Source organism: Nematostella vectensis, chromosome 9, assembly GCF_932526225.1.
Source record: "Nematostella vectensis chromosome 9, jaNemVect1.1, whole genome shotgun sequence".
NCBI classification, from domain to species: Eukaryota; Metazoa; Cnidaria; class Anthozoa; order Actiniaria; family Edwardsiidae; genus Nematostella; species Nematostella vectensis.
In genome coordinates this window covers 8,317,700-8,333,708 of record NC_064042.1, presented here as the reverse complement: position 1 = coordinate 8,333,708, position 16,009 = coordinate 8,317,700, and the positions used below count along the sequence as shown (strand labels likewise).

At 38.8% G+C, this 16,009-nt stretch overlaps 3 protein-coding genes across 6 annotated transcripts in view; 2 read left to right on the top strand and 1 right to left on the bottom strand.

The window, feature by feature from the left end:
- Positions 1-8,075, top strand: part of LOC5515455 (centromere protein I) — a 34,464-nt gene extending 26,389 nt beyond the window's left edge. For both annotated transcript variants that reach the window (XR_007313640.1, XM_048732186.1), the window contains one exon: positions 7,225-8,075. The gene's annotated coding sequence lies outside the window, so the exon portion shown is untranslated. The remainder of the gene's footprint in view (positions 1-7,224) is intronic.
- LOC116618095 lies at positions 2,094-6,224 on the bottom strand. 3 transcript variants are annotated; one of them, XM_048732189.1, is made up of 7 exons: positions 6,042-6,224; positions 5,050-5,281; positions 4,646-4,847; positions 3,842-3,892; positions 3,601-3,669; positions 3,164-3,296; positions 2,094-2,629 (listed from the first exon to the last, which is right to left on the bottom strand). In XM_048732189.1, the coding sequence occupies exons 1-7, from the start codon at positions 6,163-6,165 to the stop codon at positions 2,529-2,531; spliced, it is 912 nt and encodes a 303-aa protein (XP_048588146.1). In that variant the 5' UTR covers positions 6,166-6,224; the 3' UTR covers positions 2,094-2,528. The 3 variants fall into 3 exon arrangements, with proteins under 3 accessions (XP_048588146.1, XP_048588145.1, XP_048588144.1); XM_048732188.1 differs by having other exon boundaries at positions 2,094-2,638; positions 3,173-3,296; XM_048732187.1 differs by having other exon boundaries at positions 2,552-3,296.
- LOC5515410 (potassium channel subfamily K member 18) lies at positions 7,893-15,115 on the top strand. The gene is made up of 6 exons (XM_001635477.3): positions 7,893-8,075; positions 10,822-11,505; positions 12,260-12,455; positions 13,227-13,425; positions 13,967-14,159; positions 14,700-15,115. Exons 2-6 carry the CDS (start codon positions 11,203-11,205, stop codon positions 14,994-14,996), a joined length of 1,188 nt encoding a protein of 395 aa, XP_001635527.2. The 5' UTR covers positions 7,893-8,075; positions 10,822-11,202; the 3' UTR covers positions 14,997-15,115.
- Positions 15,116-16,009: the final 894 nt, after the last annotated feature.

The window sequence follows — 16,009 nt, the reverse complement described above, 5'->3', positions numbered from 1 at the left end:
TGACTCGGAGGAGATCTTGAGGAATTCTGCAGCAAACAAATAGACATCGTCCAAACATAATAATATAATAATTTAAGACTTAGCTGCCTTGATAGATAAGAGGTAATCAGTGGTTGAAGATCTCATTCAAGGCTCGTTCAAGTGCGGAAAGGACAGTTTTCTCCACTCGGAAAACACATCATCCAGCAGTTCGGCAACTCGTTTTCGGCGGGAAAAAGAAAATCGTCGCGATCTTTAACCCTCGACGACCTGAAATCTATAATAAGTAATGCCCTAGCCGCTGCATGTTTTTTACTCGGCTGGCAATGAGTGTCATCAGGGTTTTCGCTGCTGTTTTGTGAAGCAAATTCTCTCTGTCCTAAGCTCAAACACGCCTTTTGCTTCAAACTTTGTTTTTCAACCTATGAAAATAACACTAGTGTTAGCCTTCAGGAACTAATTAAACAAAAAATGAAAAACTTACATTCCCTATACCGACATCTACAGGTATATGATCAGCATCATCTTCTGTGGTGCCATTTTTGCCGACAAAATGCAAACTGCAAATTTACGTAAATACCCTTGCCACACTTGAATGAATCTCCGTGTTTGCACCGCTTTATTCATTCTTTTTATCTTCTGTTTTTCTCTTCTCTCCTAGAAAAATGGAAGAATAGTACAGGAATAGTACAGTATTGCCATTTGTCGTCTTTCATAACTTCGAATAACTGCAGGAATCTAGATTTATTACTGGGATACCTGTGGTATCCCAGTATAGTCTGGATATTCTATAGCCCTCTCATTTGACTTCGAAATAAATAAATGTTTTTGTTTACTTGGCACTTACATATATAAAATAATACATTTCAATAAAATTATATTGTTTTTATTACTCACTTTGGGTGTTAAAATAAATTTACCCCTAAGTGATCAGCACCGTCTACTGTCATGGAGCACCACCTTAAGTCCACCCCCACCTTAATAGATGAGGCCTCGTACCTTTCTTGCCCCAATCAGTGTTGTGATATGGCATTTACAATAAAAACCAAGAATCTATACATTTTTTATTATATACAAAGTGGGCAGTAAAATCTTTGTCGTACATCTCACAACACAGTCCCCAAACAAGTTGCAGATCTCAGGTATCCCAGTCAACCCTGCGCGCAGGGTCTAGTTTCTACAGGTGCCATGAGTCACCATTTTGTTCGTACGAAAGCACAGGCTTCTTCACTCGTCCGAGCCTTCGCGGGTTCTTTACGATTTGTTGGACTTTGTTGGACTTTAGGCGCTGGTAAATCACGTGCGTACGCACGTGATTTACCAGCGCCTAAAGGGTGAATTTAGATCGCTCGTCGCTTTTTTCTTTCTTCTTGATTTGACTTCGCCGCTCAGACAAAAAAAAAACAGTTCACTATTCAGGGATTTAGCTTTCTGTGAGTATATTTGCCAATCTTGCTTAGTTAGACTTGTTTTCTTCTTCCGAGTTATTTTACCTGATCTCTTTTCATTCCTATCGAGTTGGCAAAACAACAACACGCAACCCGCGGGGAAGTAGGACAAAATAAAAGGAGCAAATCCTCACGCGCAGTGATGGGGTGGTGGTTACTAAAAATAGCCAGATTGGGAATCGACATGGCGCGCGTGCACAGGAAAAAATTCCGATTTTCCAATTTGGGAAAAAATGGGGAATATTTTGGGATTTCTATGGGTTTCTTATGGGATTTCCCAAAATTGGAAAAAGGCTACCAAAACCAATATTGGGAAAATAAAATCCCAAAGACATCCCAAAATTGGTTTATTTTGTGGACAAGATTTTCCCATTGTTGGGATTTTATTGGGACCATCAAATCCCAAAAGTGGTTTATTTTGTAGACAACATTTTCCCATTGTTGGGATTTTATTGGGACCATAAGATCCCAAAATTGGTTCATTTTGTGGACAACATTTTCCCATTGTTGGGATTTTATTGGGACCATCAAATCCCGAATTTTTGGACAACATTATCCCATTTTTGGAAATTTATTGGGACCATTGAACCCCCAAATGGCTTATTTTGTTGACAGCAATACTGTATAAATTAAAATAAAAAATGAATGCAAAACAAAAGAACAATGTTAACATACTAGGAAAATTTAATAGAATTCAAACATCCCTTTTTGTAGAAACAACATAGTTTTAATGTAGAGTGCAAATAATTAAAGGTAAGTAACCTTTACAATAGTTTCTAACATGACAGCTTCAAGTACAGTAAAATGCTGTAAAATAAGTAAAATATTTAACACATTTGCCTGCAATTATCTTGTTGGCCAGCACTTCACACACTTGTGTGTGGGAGTAAGGTTCAATATGGTAGTGTTCTTGGGCAACTATCTACTAAATGCCAGGGAAAACGTTACCATACAGGTACTATGAGCTCAAAGTTTGATCTTTTTGTTAACAGTTTTTGTTTGGCTTTACCAAATATTCAACACATTTGCCTGCAATTATCTTGTTGGCCATGCAGCACCCACACACTTGTGTGTGAGTAAGGTTCAATAGTGTTCTTGGACCTATTGAAAAAAAGTGTTTTTTAAGGCATCAACTATTACCTCCCTATCCTTTGGGATACTTCCAGATACTGCCTTAATGATAACCTTCACTGCTTTACTATGTAAGTTATTTATGACTGGTATAGGTTCAGTTTCTGGGAGAGACAACTATCTACTTAAGCCAGTGAAAACATTAGCATACAGGTACTATGAGCTCAAAGTTTGACCTTTTTGATAACTTTTACATGGGTAGTTTTTGAAATTTCGTTTGGCTTTACCAAATATTTAACATATTTGCCAGCACTTCACACACTTGTGTGTGAGTAAGGTTCAATAGTGTCCCTGACACAACTATGTACTTAAGCCAGTAAAAACTTTAGCATACAGCTACTACATGTTTGAGCTCAAAATTTGACCTTTTTGATAACCTGTACATGGGCAGTTTTTGTAATTTCATTTGGCTTTGCCAAACACTTAACATATTTGCCTGCAATAATTTTTTTTGGCCAGCACCTCACACACTTGGGTGTGAGTAAGGTTCAATAGTGTTCTTGGACCTATTGAAAAAGTGTTTTTTAAGGCATCAACTATTACCTCCCTATCCTTTGGGATACTTCCACATACCGCCTTAATGATAACCTTCACTGCTTTACTATGTAAGTTATTTATGACTGTAGGTTCAGTTTCTGGGAGAGTATCTGTACTTTTCTTGTCATCGTCAGAACCATCATCATCAGATCCATCATTATCAGATCCTTCATCATCTGGTTCCTCATCATCTTGACTGCCCTTCAATCAAAGGGGTAAAGAATTAATAAATTATTCAATTTTTTTTTCAGTTTGAGTTTGTGAGGTTTGGTGTACAGTGCAACCTCTATCTGTATTCTGACTTATTATTATTTAAAAGCTGAACAAGTTGGTAACCTTTTTTAAGGAGATTAACAATGACCTGGACAAAAACTGAAGCATAACTTCTTGTGATTCAGCCAATTTTACATTCAACTATACAGAAGTGGCCCAAGGCAAGTGTATGAGCCCAGTGGGAATAGATGATAATGAATGCAAATAAACAATTAGATTGGAGATTTCCTACCATGGAAGGCATTTTAGGTAGCTTTGCTTGGGAGCATTGTAGTGAGAATTCCTCATCTGAAGAGCCAGCCTTGAAGAACACAAAAACAAATTTAATTGCAAGTTGCTTCAAAGATAACCATCACAATTTAGGTACTGTATTGTATTTTAGTTCTTCACAGTAGACAAAGTAGTAAATAAATAATCAAATAAAAAATAATAATAATTATCAAACTATGAAGCATGTTGAACAGTGTACATACCCTAGAAGAACTTGGTGTTCTAGGAGACCAGGAATCTGGAGGGCTTGTTCTCTGGAGAAAATAAAATCACTCATATTCATACCTTTCCAAAAAATCAGAACCAAAAGGATTCCTTTTAAATAGCAAGGTTTATCCATAAACTGGCAAGAAAGTCAGAAAGAAAAATAATAATTCTGATTATCATGCAGTTCACAACATTCCTCAGTGCAGTGACGTGCTTTTATTAGGTCTTACCATTCAAAGCAACCTAAAGTTCAGCTTGCACGTCAAAAGCAAATTAATTAAAGCCAACAAATGTCTCCATATTCTTAGGACCCTTAGGAAAGAACAGTATAGTCAACTAGAAATAGACCATTTATTCTTCTCTCTGGTGTTGCCATGTATCACTTACGGCTTATCCGTTTACGGGGCCTGCGACTCAGATCTAACGACTATTCAGTCATTCTTAGATAGGTGTCATAAACGTCGGTTCGTATCAACACCTGTTAGCATAGAAAAATACTCGCCAAGCAAGACTGTAAGCTGTATGAAAAAGCTGCAGCCATTCCGAACCACCCTTTACGTTGCTACTTACCCGCTATTAAAGAAACCAAATACAATCTTCGTGGTACGCGCTATATTACACCAAATGTAAAAACTGAACGCTTTAAGAACACTTATATCAACAGAATTGCTTTCAAATATCTTATGTAACTTAGTAGCTAGTTTTTAATTTTTCAGCATTATTTGTAACATAGGAGATGTATTTTTATCCTTTGATAATAAAGATTATTATTATTATTAATACATTTGCACCATACTTACTTTTCTTTCACGCCGCTGTTCACTGAAAAAATCCTTAGTGTGTTGCATAATGCCATCCACTGTGAAATTTATTTCAGGCACAGAACACTGGTCTTCAATTTCTTTAGCAAACTTTTCCAGTTGTGTTCTCATCATGGGAGTGTTGAACTTCGGGAGTTGCCCACCCCACTTTTCCATGGCAAGTGCGCCAATCTTCTTGCGCCTAAACATCAATCAAATTAATAAGGCTAAATGTGTTGCATAAATGAAGTTTACTAAACAATGCCAGAAAAAGGTGTTGCATGATAAAATAATGTAAAATAAATGCGCCACAATATGAATTGAACATCAGCATTTTGAAAAAATGTATAAATCAATTTACTTCAAAGGACATTCATCTATATCCAATATCAAAACACACTCACTTAGACAGGTACAGTCTTTGTATTTCAGGATCGTATGTTGACAACTCTGCCATTGTTGGTTTGCACTTGGGCAAGGCTGATGAAGATTTCTTTGGCAATTGGAACGACTCCTCAAAAATCCTTTTGAATTTTAGGGCCTTTCCATAGGTTAAGCCAACCTTTGAGTAAATTGGCGCATCAGCATCTTTAGATAGCAAGTCTACTATTGCTTCTGGGCATGTAATATCTTCATCTGCAGCCAAACAGAAGAAGAATGGATTCAATATTTGCATGCAAAAGATACATTTGAAAAAAGTTTTATTGATCTATTCTGTTGTTTTGTCGTTTCAATTTCTCTGCGAACCAAAGCTGCGTTTTATCTCTCTGACTTATTTATATTTTTGTTGTTCAGCATTATAAAATTAACCTCTACACAGAAATACCACATTTCCAGTTAAAAGCCATGCTTTCTCGATGCGATTTTGTGAAGGCCTATGTCGACGGGTTCCTCGCGCCATTTTCTTGCACATGTGAGAATGAGAAATTTCGTGCAGAGGCTACTTTTGCAAAGTCGAAAAACAAAGAAAGCAAAAAAAAAAAATATTTAGAGCAAGCGTTGTAATTGTGCGGCAATTCGGAATCCCAAAGAACAAATTACCTTTCTGTGGCCAGAAACAATAGCTATAATATGTTTACTATCCACGCGGCAGTTTTTGGCAAGTTCTTTTAGGCCGCCATGTTTCTTCACTTTCTTTGCCGAGTTGAAATTTGAAATTCCAACCTCATTTTCTTACTTTAGAAAGTACACTTAAATTAAAGATGATGGCCAAAGGTAAGTCAGACGTCCTTTATGAAAGAATTGTTCTGTTGCTTTGCGATTTCATTTCGAAAACGCTTTGAGATCCATTCGGCATTGCAAAAGCGAAAATGTGCGCGCCAAATTTACCCTACTCTGCTGACTTGAGAGAAACTTCCCCTTTTAGCTTTCACTGATTCAATGAAAGACTTCATACCTTTAAATCGCTGTGCAATTGCATCGCCAAAGTGCTCTGTCACTTTTGAAATAACATCTTCTTCTTCTGAGGGAGCTGGTGATGGATCCACAATATCTGGCTGTTCTTGTTGCTCTCGACTCATTTCAACGGCACAAACTGCAAACACTGAGCACACCCTGTCGACAGACTCGTACCCAGTCGCTTCTAAGGGGAAAGAGCGATGCGCGCAATGCATTGTGGGGCGGCCCCACAATGCATTGCGCGCATCGCTCTTTCCCCTTAGAAGCGACTGGGTACGAGTCTGCCCTGTCGATCTGAGCGCGAAAATCCGAAGGAGAGCGAAGTATGTGTTGCTGGCATTTTTATTCTGCTCTTCGGTGATCTGATTGGCTGTTTTTCCCGCTTTTTTCTACGATGTTGTTCATTGGTCAAACTTAAATCACGTGACTAAAATATCAGCCTAATATGGGTTGGCTGTGTACTTGATTTTTTAGCTGTTCTACTGGTCTGCGGTTTCGCTTTCAAAAGAAAAAAATGGCGGGTTTGTAGTTTCCGGCGGGTTGAATGTTTTCTAGTTAAGAACTGTTGCATGCAATTTTGGGATTTTCTTGTTAAAATTTTCCAGTTATTTCCCAAGTATGGTTTCCTATTGGATTCTTAAGAACTGTTGCATGCAATTTTGGGATTTTCTTGTTAAAATTTTCCAGTTATTTCCCAAGTATGGTTTCCTATTGGATTCTGAAGAACTGTTGCATGCAATTTTGGGATTTTCTTGGTTCACATTTTTCAATTATTTCCCAAGTTTGGTTTTCTATTGGGTTTTTAAGAAAAATTGTATGCAATTTTGGGATTTTCTTGTTAAAATTTTCCAGTTATTTCCCAAGTGTAGTTTCGTATTGGATTCTTAAGAACTGTTGCATGCAATTTTGGGATTTTTTTGTGAAATATTTCCCAATAAAATCCCAATCTTGGATTTTGTTGGGATTTATTCCCAAGATTGGGAATAAACTGATAATTTATTTTTTTCCTGGTTGCGTCTCTCAATATTTTCCCAATATTGGGTCCTGAATTTCCCAATCAGATCCCAAAATTGGGATAATTTCCAAAATTTTCCCAAATTTCCAAATTTGGAAAATCTGAATTTTTTCCTGTGGTGTAATACCAAAGTGTCCCTCTCTTATCTTATGCTCTCTTGTTACAGCAAGACTGACCGAGGCCGAGTCCGCCATTTTCCGAGCATGCGCTCTCAGCAACGATGTGATTTCCCAGAGCCCTTCGTTTGGCGACGCATGCGCAAAAATAAGAAGAATAAGGCTCTCAGGACGAGATTGAGGATTTCTGTGCTCGAATATGCTAACCGTGAGGCAGCTTTATGAGCCCTGTGACGTCACAACTCTTACCAACTCCAGAAAGCCTGGGGCTAGACTTTGAGATACTGCCACTGGACAGCTACTACATTAAAACCACGTACACAACCTGGGAACAGAAACAGTTTGAATTATCGAGGTCAGGGGTCGATTATTTTCTGCCCAGATTTTTGTATAAATCACGAAAGTGAAATCTTTATTTATATATACGTGATGAAAATCCCTTAAGAGTAATGAATAATATATTTTTTCTTTTTTTAATAATAAACACCCGAGAAAATAGTTGAAATAGGCCAAGTTAGGGGGGAAATATCCGAGTTCGCGTTAACGGGGTTCTACTGTTGTAGATCGTTTCAAACCTAGGGCGGGAAACCCCATCTTCCAAGTACAAAACATACATCAATACTCAATTGTATGCTCTATTGAGAGGGTTTGTTTTACGACGCATAGTTCATGAAACACATAATTTCCTTGGAAACAATAAGTGGGACATCTGTCGCGTCAGTTCGCATTATTTAATAACACGGGTACGGAACACACTCGAAAAATAACACGATTTACACGCGAAAAAGCATAGGAAGTGTTTCAGCCGTAGCAACTCATTTTTGTACCATTTAGAAGAAGTTTGCTAAAAGGGTTGGGACGGGAAAAAGCGTGAGCGGATGTGAATCAGAGATAATAGGAGGTAAGAACATGTTAGTTCTATACGTTGAAGGATTTTTATCGTATGATAACTGATAACCATTAGATTGGTCCACTCTCAGACATGCAACTGCTTGAATTCAAATGCTTGAATTCAAATTCAGAGAGGACAACTAATTCACGCTAATGAAGGTAAAAAGTATACAAGAAATGAAAGACCGAAATTAGAAAAAAAAACATTGAAAGTAGTAGGAAATAGGCGATATGGGAGGAGATTGTTTTAGCAGGGGAGAAATTGACCTAACGTAAACGTTCATAAAAATGTTAAAATTGGGTTACATGCCGAGCTTGACTAACATACATAATGAAGCATTATTCGCGCTCTGGTAAAACACGTACTTACAGGTTTTTTTTTTTTTCAAAGTGTCTCTAACATAGTTGAACATGTAAGTTGTACTGTTGAAGAATGGAACATTGTTTAGATGAAATGTAAGAAAAAAGCCATTTTTATTGAAGAAGATATATTGTTTGCAGTACGATTATGTAGATTTTCGCATCCAGCGCGCGGTGAAATAAATGAAATTAAAATTTAACCAATCAAAGAAAAGCATGATGGAAAATGTAGTTAAATCTATTGAAATAAGTCATTCAAAGCGTGAATAAAACATCATGTTGTGATTTTAAACAAGATTATAGAACGCAAGAGGAAAGGAAATCATCTATTATTTTCGGATACGGAAAACTGCTCGGACCTATAGCATGGGTTATCCACGGGGAGTCCGAAAGTCCGACACGCACGACTAGACGTAGACTGGGTTGGCTTCCTTATGCTCCATGTTAATAATCCAGTTCTTTCTATAGACCAAGTATGGTATGGCTTTTTTGGGGGCTGTGTTGATATGACTGTAAACACCAAGGATTTAACCATTTATCCGTTTCCATGAACCACTGCGATTCCTGAGTGCGACTTAATGAGAAATAGGCGTATACCACTGTTACCCACTTAGACACCGCTGCTGTAACCTTAACCGGAAGTTTAAAGATTTCCTTCTTTCAAATGTTTTCCTCCAACCCAATAAAAGAAAACGTACCTAACATATAAACGCTGCATAGCGGCGGAGCAAGAATACTCTACACCCGCTCGCCGTCCGTCGCCCAAACACGTTTGCATAAGTTCACTAATAACCTGTTGTCTACGCGAATCCGCCTTCCTTGTCATAATCACTGGACACAAATTTTTTTTTTAGAAATAATGCCTGAACTAGATATCTCTTCAAGTGTTTAAAGACCCCTGGTCAGCCACACCTTTGTTGTTGTTTTCAACCAATATAGGAAGGAATCCCCCAAATAACCGTTATAAATAGGATCTAGTACTTTACTAGGATGTACAAAGTGGTAACTGACAGTGGCTCTTTAAATTTGAGGCTTTTTGTACAACTTATCTCATGATAAACGTCGTCAAGTACTCGCGGGCCGCACCGCGGTGTACTGCCTTCTATTCCAGGGTGGGCCGGTGTCTTACATTTTAGCCGTATGTGCGGCATCTATTTAAGTGCGACGGCTAAACAAGTAGGCTCGGTAAATATGAGAAAGGGGAATTGTACTAGGAAATCACGTGATTTGTAGCAAAACCACGCAAAAATAAACACAGGAAGGGTCGCGGCCTCCCTGCTAGCACAGGCCTCTTCTCTGCTGGGCAGCCCAGCGAAATTAAGAGAAAAAAAGCCTCTGCTAGCAGGGAAGGCTGCGCCGTCACGCCAAAAGAAAAGGATGAAATCCAATAAAAATAAGCCCTTTCTGATATAAAATCTTACTAGCTGATTTTTTCAGTGCTGAAAAGGTTGCTTTTTGTTGTATTTTTGTCACCAAAAGCCGGAGTTTGTCGACCCGGTCGGCGAAGTTTCGTATTCCCTTTTAAAACTAACAACCTAAAGAAACCATTGTAACTATAATGAACAAATTGTTGAAGTTACGCGAAGTAATAAGAAAGCTCATTTCTTATTGAAAAACTTAAAAGTAAAATAAGAAAAGCTATTAAAGTTGCTGATATTTATAAAGAGTAATGTTAATGTTTTTTTTTTCTGTAAATTATATTTTTAGCATAATATCGGATCTTCTTTTGTTCAGTTTGATTGTAATTTTTACATATTAGCACCCCCATAGCTTTTAGAAGCTTTTTTATTTCTTTTTAATTTCTTTTTGCTTAAGGTTCGCGACAAACAAAATAAAGGGTTAGAATAGGACACAATGGTAGACAAGAGAATTTAGTTTCAATTTATGATGTACACTAACACTTTAAATTAACGCCAACGCTTTCCCGCTCCGCAAAATGAACTTAATTAAACTTTTCGTCAATTTTCCAAATCTTAACGATCTTTGGGCCCACATATTGACAAAAAAGGCATAATCGATGATATTGGAATATCTGTAAATAGTTTTGTGTTTATTATGTTGGTATCATCGTACTTTGTCTTTTGGGTATGTTACTTTCGTGAGCTTGTGGACTATTGCCAGGGAATAAGGGGGGTGGGGGAATTAGTATCCAGCTGTAACAAAAATTGCATTTAACTTCTAGTCTGTATGTTTTAATAGCAAAAGATAGCAAAACCAAAGGGATTTAGGATTAAATGGAAATTCCAATCAGAGTGTTGTAATTTGCATTTCAAGACTGATACTGTAAATTTGATGAAGATTATCTGATAAGGATGATAAGAACTTAGGTAGCCTTTACTAAAGACCCAAGAAACGTTTCTTTTTTTTTTTTAACTCTGATCTATCATTGTTTTCAGCTCCAAGAAAATATGTATTCCTGTCTTATTGAACTCGGATTATCGCAAACAATACAGGACACTAGATTTGTTTCCCTTGGCCTGTGATTGGACGTGGTCGAGTAACAAATGTACTTCTGATTGTTTGGAGGTGCGGGGTCTCTTTTTCACGGCTCGCTTGACCCATTAGAGAACTGTGGTTTTGCTACCATTCGCAAGGCCGATACAAACAACAAACCGCCGATTTGGAGCCCACACTGTCCCTCCGTGTGAAAATCCGGATTTGGTGTCTTCACATTTCAAAGAAATTAATATTGGATTCCAATGGCCACAGCAAAGTCTCCCATGCTTGCATAATTGTGGATTGTATTTTACCTGAAGGGATTTAGCAGATTCTCCGGAATGCCGAGATTTGGGTCCAAAGAGAAAAACACTGCTGAGAATACGAAGCGAATCCTACCGAATTTCAGAGCAAGTAAATTCAAGGCGAAACTTGAGGGGACTAAAATCAAGGGAACTTTAAAGTGTTTGACATGGGTGAAGAAAAAAATCAAGAAAAAAGGAGCTATTTTTCCTTTGTTTATGATTTTGGTCAACACGATATATCTAGCAATTGGTGGAATAATTTTTATGAGTTTAGAAAGATCACCAAAAGCGAAAATCGACACTTCAAAAGACTTAATAGAAATTTTCAGTGTTCTTAAGGTAAGTGATATTATTTTAGCGTTGCCATTGCAAATATGTAAATCCTATAGCACAATATAATAAGACAAATTTTCTCCAAGATACCTCTATCTTTAGTTATGGAGTTATTCAAATTTTATGTTTTAACCATTAATGAAAACTTACCAGTAGGAATCGTCCACCTTTATAGAAACTAAATTAGTTGGATGAATTATTTATTAGGGATAGCTTAAGGAGCGCGTTAGACCAAGACCTGAGGATATATTTGCATTTACTCCTTAGATAAATCGATCGCATATCTTATGTTACTTTTTTTACTCAATTCGGCCCGCATATTTTAACCCCTCGAAACGCAATTCAATTGCATTGTTATACTTTATGACCTTTATTTTTTTCTTCAAATTTCTTATTAACCCAAACATTATGAATAACGCACTATGTAGTGAATTTAATTTTAGAATGTTATTCTTTTTGTTTTCTTTAAAGTTCAAATTTCGCATATATCTCACGCCATGTCGTGTTTCTAAACTTTTATTTTTTTTAATTCTTGATAATGATTATTTTTTGTTTGGCTTTTTACTCCCAATTATTTCTTGTTTTTATTTTATATCCGGTGTTTATATTGCATATTTTGTCCATTTTCGCTTAATGTCTCTGTCATAACAATTCATTTAGGCCGCGAATCGCGTAATACAAGATGCCTCACCGTGAACTTGATTGGTAAATGTGAGTGAAGTGAAAACCTGTCTGACCGGTTTTGTGCCTTTTCTTGCAGCGTTCCTACATAGGGAACTTATCATTCCCAGATAATGTATCAAGCCTCGATATGGTGGGCAACCTAACTACCGCTGACCTTCATAGATTCGAAAAACTTCTAAGCAAGATTCACGTATCGCGGGCGCTATCAGCAAAACCGCAATGGAACATACTGAATTCTATTTATTTCTGTATGACTGTCACTACTACCATAGGTAAAATAGAAAGATTTGTTAGTATTTAATCTTATGTTTACCCATCCGTGTCTTTTGTTTTCACGCTTACTCGTCACGCCACGCTATGCTGACACGATAAGGCACGCATATTTGTCACGCTCACTGTACGATGGTTAGTAGCTACAGTTACGCCTCATTCTACGAAGCGGCAACTCCCCAAAGTCCCGAAGCATTGGTTTGTCAAACGATATTTTTTTAAGCGATCATCTCATTAAGAGACCGCGGCCACTATTTACTGTCGGGCAATATATTTTGCTAGCCGGTCTTATAAAGGTTGTGTTCTTATAAAAGGATCTGTCAGTCCCATTTTGTCATCCTTCCTATCCATTTCCATCGATCGATTTGGACATTATCTAGCGATATGTTTGATTGAATTTGGTGAAGTGAATGTTAAGTTTTTTGATTGTTATTTCGTGATTTTGTTATCAGGTGTAGCCTCTTTATCAGACGCATCACAGTATTTTCAATTGTATTGATTATTTTCCCCATCTTTCTGATGCGTTTACATTTTTTGTTTTGTAATACTTTTTCGTATTCTCTCTCTTCTCGTAACGTTTCCTCTCGTCACACCTCAAGTCGCGTCGCGCATCTTCATTTTCTGTCTGTATTTCCAGCACGCTTTATGTCACGCTTTGCGTCACGCATTACGTTACGCTTTATGTCACGTATTACGTCACGCTATATGTCACTTACGTCAACTTCATGTCTACTTGTCACGTTCTCTTGTCATGTAGCAATCTCTGTTTCCAGGCTATGGCAGTCTCGCGCCAGTCACGGTCGCGGGGAGGGTTATCTGCGTGATTTACGCTCTATTGGGAATACCGCTGACCCTAGCATTGCTGGCAGTAGTGGGTAAAATCGTCGGAGATTACATCAACGACACATGCGCACTCGTGCTCAAGTGGTTCCGCCACTTGTACCCAGACTACGAGTACGAAAACATGAACCAGTGAGTCATTGCTCTGTGGATCTATTTGCTTGTTTGTTTATTTATTTATTCGTTTGTTTGTTAGCTTTATTTATGCAAATGGTCCGATCCAGCAAATTTTGTTCTGAATAGAGACCTTTTTTCTAACAGAATTAAAAACAATATGAAAAATACATACAAAACAACATAGAGCTTTTATTCGACAGGCCTTGAAATATGGTAATAAAATGGAGTGAAAAGATGCAAAACAGCTTTAAACAAACGCCGGCCTGCCAAAACAGGTCGCCTCATCTCCTATTATCTGATTATCTCGGGAAATATGTCTATTATTCGAGAAAGAACAGCCCTTATATCCATAAGTTTCTTTTTGTTACGTGAAAAGACTTTAATGCATTTTAAGAAGCGTATAAAAATGTACCACGCCTAAAACGCAAACCAGTCGCATACCCCCCCCCTCCCTCGACACCCCCCTCCCCGTACACACTTGCAAATCACTAGCTGGTTCGCTTGTGGATTCTATACCAGTCAAAACTGAACCTTTGTTTATCTGTCTCATGCCCAGAAACCAGGAGCTGGGCGATGGGCAGATAGACGCGCCCCTTTGGCTAGGGCTGCTGATTCTGTTTATCTTCACTACCATCACCGCCGGGCTGTGCTGTTGGATGGAAGGATGGGATTTCGGAACTTCTTTCTATTTCCAGTTTGTCACCTACTTGACGATAGGCTTTGGTGACGTAGTGCCTACTAGCGAAAAGGTGGGTCGGGCGCGTAGGGTGTGGCCCAGGGGTGCGCATCCCCAACCCCCCTCCCTGCCCAGCAAATCCTGGATATGCGCCTACGAGCGCTTATTATCTGATCGAATTGGCAAATTACAAAAGCCCAAGTCTATCCTTACTTCACTTAACATATAACAAGATCTCACATATTAAGTATTCAGCCTTCTCATCTAAACATTTTTCTATTCCTTTTCTACGCCGTTTTCGCTCATTTGTGTACATTAGGCTGCCCGCTTTGGTCAAACTGTCATGTCCAGCTCTCGTTCCTTTCTCCTTAGATGTGATTTCACCCTTTCCCACCCTTTGCCAGTGTTATTCAAAACAATAATGTATTCCCCTCGCTCCCACGGTTCACCTTTGTCTACATCTTGATGACCCTGCTCGGTTTGTCTCTGTTATCTATGACAAAGCTTATCTCTCTCCCTCCCTCCCACGGTACACCTTTGTCTACATCTCGTTGACCCTACTCGGGTTGTCTGTGCTTTGTATGCCAATGACACTTATCCCTCTCTCCCACAGTACACATTTGTCTACATCCTCTTGACCCTGCTCGGCCTCTCTGTGTTATCTGTGACTTTGAGCCTCATCGCTACCAACCTACATCACCAAGTACAGAAAGCCAACTTCCTGGAGAAGCTAAAACAGCGAGATATTAGCACGACAGCCTCCGTGGCCTCCGGCGAGGAGTCTGGGGACGAGGAGTATGACAGTACTCGGAGAAGGTCTGGGTATCAGTCAGACGAGGACAGCGAACACTTCGCAGAAGATGCCACGAAATATTACGGAGCTTACGGCGACAGTGGGGGGACAAGCTAAGATGGCTATTAAACGATATACTTGGGGGTATTCCTAGCTTGGGGGAATACTGTGACATAGCTCAAAGAGATACTCGGCGATGTCATTACTGTTATGTGGAAATCGCGTATCAACTCAATATCTTTTGCTTAGTAATTGGCGATTCAGACTCGTATCCTGCCGCTATAGGTTTAAAGAGTAGCGAGGCGCGCAAAGGATTATGGGGCTTCCAAGAGAGCAGTGCGCACCACCGATTCTAGAGGCTTGCCTGTTGTTGTACCATGGAGTGTTTTCCTGTCAGCCGCCATTGTGCAGTTCCAGAAAATATCCATACCCCCTCCCCATGGAGGGGGTCGGAGGTATGACCCCCACCCCTCTGGAATTTCAAACCCCCTGGAGAAAATAAATACAACAACTGTTTAGGAAAAAGGGCATTTTACCCTCCCCCCTCCCTCTGGAACTTGCCGGGCGTTTGCCCCCCCCCCCCCCCCCCCCCCGGAATTTCCAATCCCTCCATGAGAGGGGGGGTTTGGATATATTCTGGAACTACACATGTTGCCACATATTTTCTGGAACTACACATGTTGCCATCTTAGCAAAGAATCAAGTGTGAGAAAGCATCCATTTTATTATTTGCTGATTTCGAGAAGCCGTTGCGACAGTCCCAATAGGATTTGACATAAGCATAAGATTTTATTTTTAGGTTATAATTTTGAAATTTTCTCACATAATATGTCTTTCAATATTCGTAGGTCTGGCTGACAAGGGCTTTTTCAGACCTTCTGTTCAATTCCTCAAAAATCAAAGCCGGAACGAAGAGGCCAGGAAATTTTTAACGAATTTTGAAACAATTTATGGCCACTTAAGTTCAAGCCAGCAGTTTTCGTCACCCCTAAGCTTGTTGATAGAAAGGCTTTAACGGGTGTACCATAGTATTGTATATTCCAAAGAAATACAAAGGGGTATCGGTTATATATTCAATTAAATAAAATGAAAAACAAACGAGTATCTGTATCCTTGTTCGTTTCTTATCT